The following is a 15,254-nucleotide window of genomic DNA, read 5'->3' on the forward strand; positions in this document are numbered from 1 at the left end:
GCTCCAGCTTGCCTGCGACCCTGTAGGACAGGATAAAGCGGCTAGAGATAATGAGATGAGATGCTCATTTTGAATTTGATGTCAGCAACACATTTAAAAAAAGTTGTGTAATGCAAAAAAAAATAATAATAATAATTTGGTTAATTGGCAACAGGTCAGTAACATGATTGCGTATAAAAAGAGCATCCCAGAGAGGCTGAATCTCTCAGAAGTAAAGATGGGGAGGGGTTCACCGCTCTGTGAAAGACTGCATGGGCAAACAGTGCAACAATTTAAGAATAACATTCCTCAATGTAAAATTGCAAAGAATTTGGGGATCGCATCATCTATGGTACATAATACCATTAAAAGATTCAGAGAATCTGGGGAAATCTCTGTATGCAAGAGACAAGGCTGAAAACTGACATTGGGTGCCTGTGATCTTCAGGCCCTCAGGCGACACTGCATTAAAAGCAGACACATGTCTGTTGTGGAAATCACTGTATGGGCTCAGGGACACTTCAGAAAACCATCGTCTGTGAAAACAGTTCATTACTGCATCCACAAATGCAAGTTAAAACCAGATATAAACAATATCCAGATACACCACCACCTTCTCTGGGCCTGAGCTCTTTTACGATGGACTGAAGCAAAGTGGAAAGTTGTCCCGAGGTCTGACGAATCAAAAGCAGAAATTCTTTTTCGAAATCATGGACACCACATCCTTCAGGCTAAAGAGGAGCAGGACCATCCGGCTTGTTATCAGTGCACAGTTCAAAAGCCAGCATCTGTGATGATACGAGGGTGCATTAGTGCACATGACATGGGTAGCTTTTACATCTGCGAAGGTATCATTAATGCTGAATGATATAAACACGTTTCAGAGCAATATGCTGCCATCCAGACAAAATCTTTTTTGGGGAAGGCCTTCCTTCTTTTAGCAAGACAATGCCAAACCGCTTTCTGCACATACAACAACTGCATGGCTCTATAGTAAAAGAGTCCAGGTACTAAACTGGCCTGCCTGCAGTCCAGACCTGTCTCCCATTTAAAACATATGGCACATTATAAAGCACAAAATACAACAAACGAGACCCCGAACTGTTGAGCAACTGAAATTGTATATCAGACAAGAATGGAACAACATTTCTCTTTCAAAACTACAGCAATTGCTCTCCTCAATTCCCAAACATTTACAGAATGTTGTTAAAAGTAGAGGTGATGCAACACAGTGGTAAACATGTCCCAGTCCCAACTTTTTTGAAATGTGTTGCTGATGACAAATTCAAAATGAGTATATATTTTTCAAAAAACAATAAAATTTCTCAGGTGGCACGGTGGTGTAGTGGTTAGCGCTGCCGCCTCACAGCAAGAAGGTCCGGGTTTGATCCCTGTGGCCGGCGAGGGCCTTTCTGTGCGGAGTTTGCATGTTGTCCGCGTGGGTTTCCTCCGGGTGCTCCAGTTTCCCCCACAGTCCAAAGACATGCAGGTTAGGTTAACTGGTGACTCTAAATTGACCGTAGGTGTGAGTGTGAATGGTTGTCTGTGTCTATGTGTCAGCCCTGTGATGACCTGGCGACTTGTCCAGGGTGTACCCCGCCTTTCGCCCATAGTCAGCTGGGATAGGCTCCAGCTTGCCTGCGACCCTGTAGGACAGGATAAAGCGGCTAGAGATAATGAGATGAGAATTTCTCAGTTTCAACATTTGGTATTCGATTGTACTATTTTCAATGAAATATAGGGTTTCCATGATTTGCAAATTATCACATTCTGTTTTTATTTACAGTTTACACAGCGTCCCAACTTTTTTGGAATTGGGCTTGTACAGTGTAAATCATGTGAGATGTGTTTCCTAGACAGAAATGGTATAGAAAATGCCAGAAAATAATAACACAGGCCCTTTAAATATAACTTTGCCATGACACATGTGGTGTGACATCATTCTGCTCTACAGTGTCACTGTTACAGTCCTCAACAAAGGTGAATTGACCTGCAAGCATCGTGTGCCAGTTTTCTTCTGCATATTACTGTGATGTTGATTTACATAAAACATGGAGGTAGGTCATCTATGAGCTTGTATATCTCTGTAGAAATGTACTAATGTGGAATAATAATAATGTGATATGATTTTTTATTCCCAATCCCGTGATATTATTTTTTGTTCAGTTATGGTAAAGTACTCAAATAATGATTTGAATATCTATGTTTAGAGAACAAGCAGTTCTTGGTCAACAGCCATTGCTCCATCATTTGCTTGCTGCAGTACTTGAGATCCATACTAGGACTACCTGCGTCAGGTATACACATTTAAAACATGCTGTTGGAGAATTTCCTCTATTTTCTAAATAAGATGCAGCAGATAGTCATTCTGATCAAAAGGAGAGAATTTTTTTTTAAAAAAAATACACATTTTAAGCAATGCAACAGGAGTGATTTATCAATGAGAGGAGGTGTCCAGCTTGTGTAGTGAGGCATACAATAAACCAGTTCTTTATAGGTGACAAAGTAATGAATATTCATAATTGTATAGAAAGGGTGTATACACTACTTCAGCAAGTGATTCCCTATAACTTTATGGATATACTGACATTTTGGTAAGAACCCTAGGGGAATTGATAAAAGAAAAGACAGTAGTAATAATAATAATACAGGGCGGCACGGTGGTGTAGTGGTTAGCGCTGTCGCCTCACAGCAAGAAGGTCCTGGGTTCGAGCCCCGGGGCCGGCGAGGGCCTTTCTGTGCGGAGTTTGCATGTTCTCCCCGTGTCCGCGTGGGTTTCCTCCGGGTGCTCCGGTTTCCCCCACAGTCCAAAGACATGCAGGTTAGGTTAACTGATGACTCTAAATTGAGCGTAGGTGTGAATGTGAGTGTGAATGGTTGTCTGTGTCTATGTGTCAGCCCTGTGATGACCTGGCGACTTGTCCAGGGTGTACCCCGCCTTTCGCCCGTAGTCAGCTGGGATAGGCTCCAGCTTGCCTGCGACCCTGTAGAAGGATAAAGCGGCAAGAGATAATGAGATGAGATAATAATACATTTTATTTATAAGTGCCTTTCAAGGTACCCAAGGACACTGAACAGTAAAAAACAAACAATAAAAAGCAAAACAATAGAATAACAACAATAATAAAATAATAAGAAATCAATAATAATAATAACATTATTAAAAATCAAAGAGAAAAGGCCAAGCTAAAGAGATGTGTTTTTAGCTGTTTTTTGAAAGAGGACAGTGTTGAGCATTGGCGCAACGCTAGTGGCAGGACATTCCACAGCTTAGGGCCATTTACACTGAAAGCCCCGTCACCCATAGAGCAGAGCCGAGAGTAAGGGACTGCTAATAGGTGGACATCTGTGGAGCGAACTGATATGGAGTTAGGAGATTTGATAAATAGGGAGGGGCCAGGTTATGTAGGGATTTGTAGACAAGTAAGATAATTTTGTACTGAATGCGGTATTTAACTGGGAGCCAGTGCAGGTTGTATAGAATAGGAGTGATATGATCCCAGGGCCTGGTGTGAGCGAGTACCCTAGCAGCTGAGTTTTGGACATATTGCAGCCTATTTAGTCGCTTGGCTGGGATGCCATCGAGCAGGGCATTGCAGTAGTCCAGTCTTGAGGTGACAAAAGCATGTATAAGCGTTTCAGCTGCAGATGAAGTTAAAGAGGGACGGAGTTTGGAGAGACTTTTCAGGTGAAAAAAAGCTACAGCAACATTTCCCTGATACATGTCTGTCCACAAATCATTCTTGGCTATAATGATCTTGAAGCGAAGAAATGTGTAATGAGTCTGATCTTCACAGCTGACCTTGATGTAAATATTTCAGGCTCACTCTTAACTCATACTGGCTGGTGTCTACTTACACCTGTGGCTCACCTAGCATTAATGTAGCTCTCATGTCATTAATGTTATGCGTTTCACACTCTGCCTAATGGAAGGTACAAAAATACTGCCTTTATACAGTATCCCTGAAATGTTTTCTGGCATAATTGTTTGTGTGTGTGTGTGTGTGTGTGTGTGTGTGTGTGTGTGTGTGTGTGCGCGTGCTTTAGAGTTAGATCTGTGTGATGAAACAGGAGTGCTGCTCTTCATGTCCAGACACCTCCAGGATCATGCGAGTCAAATATTAACCTCTCGCAAAACATATATCGTATGCACCATCAACCGTAAGTTCTTATTTCTTAAGACTTTGTGTTCAGTGTGAGAGAAAGGTCATCAGAATAAAAAAGAAGCACACTGTGCTTGATAAAAATGGAAAAGAGGAAGGAAAAAACTCATTTTACATTTTCTCTTCTTTACTTCAGGTGGCTCTGATGGACAATATGTCTCCATCACCCCACACGTGGCAAATCCCGACTCAGATCTACAGGGTAATATATCAGAAAGAGTTAGATGCATTTTCTTAAATTGATTGTACTGATGCGTTAATAATAAAATACTTACACTCACAGGCCACTTTATTAGAAACACAATCTAATCCTGGGTAGGAGCCCCTTTTGCTCTCAGAACAACCTGAAATCTTTGGCATGGATTCCACATGTTCTTGGAAACATTCCTTTGAGATTCTGGTCCATGGTGACACAGTTGCATCACCTAAGAACTGCTGTTTTTATTTATTTATTTTTTTTAAAGCTCCACATTCATGCTGTGAATAGCATCCCAGTGGTGATCTGGCGACTGTAGAGGCCATTGAAGTACAGTGGTGCTTGAAAGTTTGTGAACCCTTTAGAATTTTCTATATTTCTGCATAAATATGACCTAAACCATCATCAGCTTTTCACACAAGTCCTAAAAGTAGATAAAGAGAACCCAGTTAAACAAATGAGACAAAAATATTATACTTGGTCATTTATTTATTGAGGAAAATGATCCAATATTACGTATCTGTGAGTGGCAAAAGTATGTGAACCTTTGCTTTCAGTATCTGGTGTGACCCCCTTGTGCAGCAATAACTGCAACTAAACGTTTCCAGTAACTGTTGATCAGTCCTGCACACCGGCTTGGAGGAATTTTAGCCCGTTCCTCTGTACAGAACAGCTTCAACTCTGGGATGTTGGTGGGTTTCCTCACATGAACTGCTCGCTTCAGGTCCTTCCACAGCATTTCGATTGGATTAAGGTCAGGACTTTGACTTGGCCATTCCAAAACATTAACTTTATTCTTCTTTAACCATTCTTTGGTAGAACGACTTGTGTGCTTTGGGTCGTTGTCTTGCTGCATGACCCACCTTCTCTTGAGATTCAGTTCATGGACAGATGTCCTGACATTTTCCTTTAGAATTCGCTGGTATAATTCAGAATTCATTGTTCCATCAATGATGGCAAGCCGTCCTGGCCCAGATGCAGCAAAACAGGCCCAAACCATGATACTACCACCACCATGTTTCACAGATGGGATAAGGTTCTTACGCTGGAATGCAGTGTTTTCTTTTTTCCAAAAATAACGCTTCTCATTTAAACCAAAATGTTCTATTTTGGTCTCATCCATCCACAAAATATTTTTCCAATAGACTTCTGGCTTGTCCACGTGATCTTTAGCAAACTGCAGACGAGCAGTAATGTTCTTTTTGGAGAGCAGTGGCTTTCTCCTTGCAACCCTGCCATGCACACCATTGTTGTTCAGTGTTCTCCTGATGGTGGACTCATGAACATTAACATTAGCCAATGTGAGAGAGGCCTTCAGTTGCTTAGAAGTTACCCTGGGGTCCTTTGTGACCTTGCAGACTATTACTCGCCTTGCTCTTGGAGTGATCTTTGTTGGTTGACCACTCCTGGGGAGGGTAACAATGGTCTTTTTAATTTCCACCATTTGTACACAGTCTGTCTGACTGTGGATTGGTGGAGTCCAAACTCTTTAGAGATGGTTTTGTAACCTTTTCCAGCCTGATGAGCATCAACAATGCTTTTTCTGAGGTCCTCAGAAATCTCCTTTGTTTGTGCCATGATACACTTCCACAAACGTGTTGTGAAGATCAGACTTTGATAGATCCCTGTTCTTTAAATAAAACAGGGTGCCCACTCACACCTGATTGTCATCCCATTGATTGAAAACACCTGACTCTAATTTCACCTTCAAATTAACTGCTAATCCTAGAGGTTCACATACTTTTGCCACTCAAAGATATGTAATATTGGATCATTTTCCTCAATAAATAAATGACCAAGTGTAATATTTTTGTCTCGTTTGTTTAACTGGGTTCTCTTTATCTACTTTTAGGACTTGTGTGAAAATCTGATGATGTTTTAGGTCATATTTATACAGAAATGGGCAATTCCATGTAATTGTCAACCTCACCATGCAAAAATAAAGCAACATGTAATACATCAAAACCACTCCCAGAGATATCACCTAGGCCTGTATTTTACAGATGTGAATAAGTTGAACCAATTTGTAACCAACCTAATGTGTCACTGTCAATCTTTCTTTCTTATAATGTAAAACCCAAGCTAAAATCAACTTTGATCATGTACAATTCTATATTATTGCCACAAGCCACAGAAATGTATGCTAAAATCCACAAAACAGCAAAACAATAGCCATCCTAAATATTATTTAAGAACTTTGATAGTTTTAGCTGATATTTAGAGAGTTTTTCAAAGGGTTATGGTGGTTAAATTGCTGATTTTCTAAACATATGCCATGTCTATTTCAGACGCGTCACATCCATAACGGAATTTCGTCACATCCATAACGCTGACTTTTCCTTCCGAAACTCTGCATGAAATACAAAATATTTTAAACAAAGATTTTTTAATATTCACCTTGGACCCCTCTATCAAATGGATATCTCCATTTCGACATTAGGTTTACAATTTCACAGAGTTTGATAAAAATGTACAGTCACCCAAGAAAAGTGATACTTTTTCTGTCACGTCCATAACGCATCTTTTATTGGCATTTTCTGGCATGCCCTAGATGTACTATGGGAATTGTTCTTGTTCTATCACTTCTCCAGTATGGTACAGCCTTAAAATATGCAACACCTGTTTAAATACTGGGAGACAATAAAACATGCACTGGGTCATTTGTTGCCATTTTGAGTTCAAGTGTCACGTCCATAACGCTGGAATTGCTCAAATATAGAAAATTCTAAAGGTTTCAGAAAGTTTCAAGCACCACTGTACACTGAATTCTTCGTTATATTCATAGAACTTGTTTGAGATGGCTTGTGGTTTGTGACATGGTACAATAACAGACTGGAAGTAGACATTATAAGATGGTTAACAGTGGCCATAAACTAAGTGACGCGTGTGTTCAGCAGTGATAATCACATACGCTGTGGCATTCAAACCACTGGTATTCAGTGCCCAATGTGTGCCAAGAAAGTATGTTCATCACCACCAACAGCCTGAAAGGCAGGTTATACCAAATTATACCAAATTCGGACCCAAATTTCTGCCTGTTGCAGCAGAAATTAAGATTGCCAGATTCTTGACTCTTGGCTGAGAGGAGGAGTGGAAGGAACTTAATGTGGTCATCTGCTGTGCAAACCTCAAGGTTTGGTGTGATGTGCAACCTGAAATGCTTTTCGGCTCATCACTGTTGTAAAGAGTGGTTATATGAGCATCTGTAGTTTTCCTCTCTGGAGCTAGACCCAGTCTGGACAATCTCCTTTGACCTCTTGTATTGACAAGGTGTTTCCACCTGCAGAACTGCCACTCACTAGATTTTTTTCCCCCTCTCATCGTTCTGTATAAACTCTAGAGACTGTTTTACACGAAGATCCCAGGAGATCAACAGTTTCTAAAAAAACAGACCAACAACTGTGTCATAGCCGAAGTCACTGAAATTATATTTTTTCCCCATTTCTGTTTGATGTAAGCACGAACTGATGCTCTGGTATCTTCACGAGTTTATGCATTGCACTGCTGCCACATGATTGGCAGACTGGATAATTATATGAATGAACAGGTGTTTCTAATAAAATGGCCAGTGATCATATATTTTATTATTATATTCAAAGAGTTGATTGTGTTTGTCTTTCAGAAGCGCTGCAGAATCAGTTAGTCAGTCTTGAGCAGACTCGTCGTAAAACCCTGTATGCTTCGAAGGACCGTATCAAGTCAGTCCAGACTCCGGCTCAGAAACAGCCTGTCAGACGTCAAAAGCCAGCGAGCAAATGAGGTGTTTCTTTGGTCATAATTTATTACATTCCTACCTCCAGTTTCCATTTAGAAAGGAGCTTCCTTTACATCTTCTGACTGATTAAAATTCCCATCTAAAATGTTTACTCATAAACGACTCGGATAAAGATGAAAATAGTTTCTTCTTTGACTAAAGAGCTTCTTACCCTGTCAGCCTCCTCTAGGCAGAGTCATGGTTGTGCCTTTTCTTGTCATTTAAAAAAAAAAGATTGATTTAATAGAACTCACTCTGCAGGATGTTCAAAGTTGATTGTAAGTGACCAGAACTAATTTAGGGGTTTTCCACAAACAGGGGTGAATACTTATCCAATCCTAATAAAAAAAAAACTTTTTATTTGTAAAGAATTTTGCAAACTAGAGCGGCGGCTACAATTATCAACAGTCCATAATTATCGACACCTTTTCAGATTTACCAATAAAAAACAATTTTACAAAGGTGAGCTTCAGTTACTACAGTTATTATTGGTTAATTAATCAACCGGAAGACTCCCCTTGCCCTATGATCTTGTCTGATGACACAGATCGTTACCCGAGATGGAATTTTTTTTAGCACAATCAGCAAGAGGAAAACCCGGATATTATCATCGCAGGGAAGCATGGTGGAAAGATCATGGACATGTTTTTACTTATCAAAGTCACCAATATTTCATGATCTCCTTGTCGAAACCTACTTTGTTTCTTACTCTTTCATTTGACAGTCGCCATTTTGTATCTAAACGCGCACTTGAGAAGTCACGTGAGGTGTCAATAATAGTGATCACTTTCACCGGTGTCCACCATTATCGACACCCTGTGGAATTAAGTGACATTTACAACTCTTATGGATCGATCTTTGTGTAACATTGTTGAAGTAGATGAAGTACTTAAAAAAAATAAAAGTGCTGTGATTTATAATAATTTTTTTTTCTGATTCATAACAGAATGGAATGTTTATCGAGTATTTGGAATCCTATTGAAATAACTAGAATTAGACCAGAATTAAATTCCTAGCATATAAAAAATTACATGCTTGAAATATTCAGATTTTTCTATTCCATTCAGATTTTTCTATTCCATTCAGAATATTTTTTTTGGCAGTTTGTTGCAAATATTTGCCACATATTACAATATCAGTGGACATTTTATATTTTTAGATGTAAAAATATGAAGTTTTGGTTCGAGGTATGACATGCGACCTTTGACCTGGATTTTCATGTGGTTACAATGTCAATTCCCTGTTGACATTTATTGCTAAACTACAAAACTAGAAATTAATACAACATTAAATTAAAATTAAAACAACGAATGATTAACAAAATGTGATCTACGAAAATACTTAGAAAGTGGGTAGAAAGTGGAACAAAAATATTTTCTGTCACAGGTTAAACATTATCAGTTCATTTGTTTACAAACATTAGAATTACTTCCTCGTTTACATAAACACTGACATTGATATATTTATATAAAATATATTTTGTACTAGGGCGGCATGGTGGTGTAGTGGTTAGCGCTGTCGCCTCACAGCAAGAAGGTCCAGGTTTGAGCCCCATGGCCGGCGAGGTGCAAGAAAGGTGCGGAGTTTGCATGTTCTCCCCGTGTCCGCGTGGGTTTCCTCCGGGTGCTCCGGTTTCCCCCACAGTCCAAAGACATGCAGGTTAGGTTAACTGGTGACTCTAAATTGACCGTAGGTGTGAATGTGAGTGTGAATGGTTGTCTGTGTCTATGTGTCAGCCCTGTGATGACCTGGCGACTTGTCCAGGGTGTACCCCGCCTTTCGCCCGTAGTCAGCTGGGATAGGCTCCAGCTTGCCCATTATCCTGTAGAACAGGATAAAGCGGCTACAGATAATGAGATGAGATCATCTGGGTGTTGATAATTGTGGAATGGTGTCGATAACTGTGGACAAAAGTGTCAATAATTGTGGAATGGTGTCACGTGATCTGATACGACAAGTAATCGGGAATCAACTCATTTTTTCCAGTGGAAGTTTGAGTAGTTATTTATGCACAATTTACGTATTGAAAGTCTTTTCTACTTTTGCAATGGCCAAAACATTGTTAAGGTGTCGATAATTGTTGCTGCCGCTCTATATAAATTTCCCACTTATTACAATATAATGGACCGTTTTGTATGGACACTACAAATTGTATTGATCTTGGAAGCTGACAAAAGTATCTGAACATGAATTTTGTATATCTGAACTATGGACATGTCACATTAAAGGGAAGAGGAGGGAAGAGCTGTTAAGTAGAGTTTTAAATAAAAGTACGGTATGTGCATCAAAAGCTTTTAAATTTCAAACAGCTACTTTTCTACAGTGATATTAAGTATTTGATGTTTAGTATACGCCCAGTGTAATTATTTAGGTAATGTTGTAGCTAATTAGGTGACACATTAGAGTGACACTAATTAAAGGATGCATTCTCCCTTTCCCCAAGAAAGGTGACTTTGGTACAACAAAAAACTATCGAGGAATAACACTAACAGCAATAGTGCCCAAGGTATATAACACGATGCTCCTGAACCGCATTAGACCTGAAGTGGAGAAGATACTTAAAAGAAATCAAAATGGTTTTCGCAAAAACAGATCTACAACATCTCAAATTCTGACTGTCTGTTGAATACTTGAAGGAGTGAGAGCTAGAAATCTAAAAGCAGTTCTGCTTTTTGTTGATTTCTCCAAAGCTTTCGACTCAATACACAGAGGCAAGATGGAACAGATCCTACTGGCGTACGGCTTACCAAATGAAACAGTGAATGCTATTATGATGCTCTACAAAGATACATTGGACCTGCCTGATCCATCCTGGTGCCCTGTGTCTGGTTGGAGTCTCATCACACTGCTCCTGTGGAGGACGGCCCCATATGGACAGTTGAAAGTCACACTTGGAAGACGCTCTGGACACTTACAGTAATGCTCTTATGGCTGAGGACTACAGTTGACTTGCTAACTTTAGGACTGCAGTTATCATGAACAGTTTTGCACTCAAGTTTCCATTAATGAAGAGTTATAACGTCAACGAAACTGACTTCATGTTAAAACTGTTAATGTTATAGTCATGTTGTCTGTTGTCGCCCAAGTGGGGATGGGTTCCCTTTTGAGTCTGGTTCCTCTCAAGGTTTCTTCCTCATGTCGTCTGAGGGAGTTTTTCCTTGCCACCATCGCCACGGGTTTGATCATTGGGGATAGATTGGGGATGAAATTGGCTTATGTTTGGGGTCATTCAAATTCTGTAAAGCTGTTTTGCGACAATGTCTATTGTTAAAAGTGCTATAGAAATAAACTTGACTTGACAAAGATACTCAAGCAATGGTTGGATCTCCAGAGGGAGATACTAAATTTTTTGATATCGTAGCTGGAGTTTTACAAGGAGACACTCTTGCACCTTACATCTTCATTATCTGCTTAGGTTATGTTCTCCGCACGTCAGTAGACATCATAAAAGAAAATGGACTGATGCTGACACCAGCAAGAAGTAAGCGATATCCTGCTGAAAAAAACACCGATGCTGATTATGCCGATGACCTAGTGTTGCTTGTGAATATCATCTCGCAAGCTGAATTGCTTCTCCACAGCCTCAAACATGCAGCAAGAGGTATTGTTCTTCATGTCAACTCAGATAAGACTGAATTAATGTGCTTTAATCAAAGTGGAACAATAAAATCAGCTTCAGGTCACCCTCTAAAATGTGTAGAACAATTCACCTATTTGGGAAGTAAAATCTCCAGTACTGAGAGTGAAGTAGTTACACGCATTGGTAAAGCATGGGGTGCAATTGACAGTTTGTCAATAATCTGGAAGTCAAACCTTCCTGCTGATATGAAGAGAAATTTCTTTCAAGCAGTTGTAACATCTGTTCTGCTTTATGGCTGTACCGCATGGACTCTGACATCGAAACTTGAAAAGAAGCTAGACGGAACATATACCAGGATGCTAAGATCTGCACTGAATATATCCTGGAGGCAACATCTAACTAATAAGCAACTCTATGGGCACCTACCACCCATCTCTGATGTAATTTGCGAAAGAACAACACGCTTTGCAGGCCACTGCTGGAAGGCTAAGAATGAAATCATTAGTGATGTCCTGCTGTAGGATTCTAAACATGGCCAAGCAAACGCTGGAAGACCTTTGAAAATGTATGTTCAGCAGTTATGCGATGACATTGGATGCTATCCTTCAGACTTGCCTGCGATGATGAACGGATGGCGAGATCAAGTTATGGAAATCCATACAACTAGCTCAACTTGATGATGAGGTGACACTCATGTTAGTTTGCTGCTGGCAATCGTTAGCTAAACTCCAGTCATGGTAGGCCACAATACTGCAGAGTTGAATTTTCTACCTCATTTTACACATCTGATTACACTCCTCAGATAATTCCCAAGACTGGGCTGAATTTTGTATTAGAAGAGGGTATACACATATCTCTTTCAGGTTTTTATATACACACACACACACACACACACACACACACAATTATGATCACATGAATGGTTTATATCTGCAGTCCAGTTCTCAACTGGAATTGATGTTGTGCTGCAATTAAAGTAATAAATTAATTAGGTTTGTGTACTAATGTAGGTGGTTCTGTGTTTGTCACTGACTCCATTTTATGTATCTTCACGTGACGTCTATGTATTTAACGTTTCCCCTTTTTTAAGGCATATAGGGGTAGTTGATTTCCAGTTGTATTTCATTTGGGCTGTTTATCTCTGTCCTCCATCTCACTCTACTTCTGAGCACCAGCAGATCTGCTTTGACATTTAGTAACAGATGATGTCATCACAGTCAGCTGTGATTGGTTTGTATGAATACGTGCTTGTTATCACGAATCACTCAACTGGGAGAAAATTGATGAAACGCTCAAGACGCAGATTTATATTTAGAAAGGTGTAGGCAAGGGTGTTGTGCCAACATTTATGCTCGTTTCTATATTTGCTTAATTCTGCCAGCCTGAATGAGTAGCTGTGGCAGTAACATTTCAGGAAGACAGCAGCCGTTCAGATAAACAGCCTTCTAGAAATCTCAACCCACAGTCTTATCTTTCCATTTTCTGTCTCCTGTTTTCTTTCTTACAGTCATTAATGTGGTAAATTTCAGTAAGAGCTCAGACCTGAGTGTGGGAGCATTTTTGCTACTCCAGACATATTTCTGCAACATGTGGGTGGAATGCAGCTGTGCAGCAGTTACTGAAATGTCAGCAAGCAGTTTTGCCGTTTGCGCCCATGGTGATCATGCAGAACAAATTTTTCCTCTGATCTTTTAAATGGGTAGTTTATTTTTATGAAATGTTGAAGACTGCAGTCTGGAAAGTGTAAAGGATTTCATGATTGGCATGTGCTGTAAGTTATCAGCAGAAAGCTGAGCGAGCACTACTTTGACCAGGTGGTGATGTGGTGAGAGTGCAACAACAAACTTTTTTTTTTTAAATGAAGGAAGTGAAAATAAAGACTCCATTGCAAAATATTTTCCATAATGACATAAAACATTGTCTTGTTGAATCTTCTGCTACACATACATAAATGTATTGATGTTTATTCATTAAATAGGATGTATATACAAGAATAAGGAAGCTGCTTTTTTTTTTATTTCTGAAAATGACCAGCATTACCACATCCTGTTCAACTGTACACACTAATATCATCACATTAACTGCCTTTCCTCACTGAATGTCATAGAATATTCAAACTCATTTTATATCTTCTACTTAGAGTTTCATGTGTTGTCCCCATGTCCATGTGGGTTTCCTCTTGTTCCCCTGTTTTCCTCCAACCGCATAAACATTGGTGTATTGGCTACACTAAATTCCCCCTAGGTGTGAATGAGTATGTGTCTTTTTGTGTCAAAATTCTTCATTTGATAGAAATTTTATGGACAGTCATGGGAAAATTCTACAGTTGTGGTCAGAAGTTTACATACAGTGACATGAATGTCATCTTGGATATGAATGTCATGGCAATATTTGGGCTTTCAATAATTTCTTTGAACTGTTCTTTTTCTGTGGCAAAATGATTGTACAGCATACATCTTTAATGTAAAAAAACACACTAGAATTTGGTGCACGAGTTTTAATTTTCTTTGGGTTTTCTGAAATCAACACAGGGTCAAAATTATACATACAGGGTCAAACATTTACATACGCTCACTTAGATTATTAATTCAGAGGTGCTGAAACTTCCAAAATGTCTCTTATCTTGCCAAGGCCAAGGTCTCTTAATTTCCTATTAGTGATCATGATTGACTACAGCTGGTAGCTTCTCTGTGCCTTCATAAAAAAGGTTTGTTTACAGCACTCATTGGATTGACCAACACACAGTAAAATGGGAAAGTTCAAGGAGCTCAGTGCAGATCTGCAAAAGAGGACTGCAGATATACACAACTCCAGAATGTCTCTTGGAGCCATTGCTAAACAACTGTAAATTCCAAGATCAGTTCAAACAATTGTATCCAAGTTATTGTGAGGTGTAGTCACTTTGCCAAGCTACTTTGCTTCAAGAAAACTCAAACTGTCACCCTCAGCTGAAAGGAAATTGGTTTGGATGGTCAGGAACAATCTGGGAACCATCATGGCACAGCCCTGCCATGAACTGGAAGCTGATGGATCACTGTCTACAGTTCAGCTCACCATGGACTAAGAGGTTGCTATCCAAGAAATAACCCCCGCTCCAAAATTGACACCTTCAAGCTTAACTAAAATTTGAAGCTGACCACACGGACAAAGAAAAAAGCCTTCTGGAGGATAGCTGTATGGTCAGATGAGACAAAGATCGAGTTGTTTGGCCACAATGACCACGATGTACAGAGGGGCACTGTACCAGCTGCTGCTGGTGGTGGTAGGATCATCATGCTCTGGGGCTGTTTTGCTGCCAGTGGAACTGGTTCATTGCATAAAGTGGATGGAATAACGAAGAAGGAGGACTACCTCAGAATTCTTCAGCATAGACCATCAGAAACTTGAACACAACTTGGGACTTGGGAGTCACAGCAGGATAATGAACCCAAACACACATCAGAGCTGGTTGTGGAGGATAAAGCAGGCTCACATTAAGCTTAAAACAAATCCTAACTTCAACCCTATTGAAAATATATGGACCGTGCTTATAAGTCGAGTCCATGCAAAGAAAAAAAAATTGAGAATGAGATGAGATGAATT

The 15,254-nt window shown here is 39.7% G+C and overlaps 1 protein-coding gene across 1 annotated transcript; it reads left to right on the forward strand.

The window, feature by feature from the left end:
* The first annotated feature begins 2,011 nt into the window (after window positions 1-2,011).
* c8hxorf65 (chromosome 8 CXorf65 homolog) lies at window positions 2,012-11,331 on the forward strand. The gene is made up of 6 exons (XM_060926934.1): window positions 2,012-2,036; window positions 2,190-2,276; window positions 4,027-4,140; window positions 4,279-4,344; window positions 7,961-8,098; window positions 10,783-11,331. Exons 1-5 carry the CDS (start codon window positions 2,012-2,014, stop codon window positions 8,095-8,097), a joined length of 429 nt encoding a protein of 142 aa, XP_060782917.1. The 3' UTR covers window position 8,098; window positions 10,783-11,331.
* Window positions 11,332-15,254: the final 3,923 nt, after the last annotated feature.

Source organism: Neoarius graeffei, chromosome 8 (assembly GCF_027579695.1).
Source record: "Neoarius graeffei isolate fNeoGra1 chromosome 8, fNeoGra1.pri, whole genome shotgun sequence".
Taxonomy (NCBI): domain Eukaryota; kingdom Metazoa; phylum Chordata; class Actinopteri; order Siluriformes; family Ariidae; genus Neoarius; species Neoarius graeffei.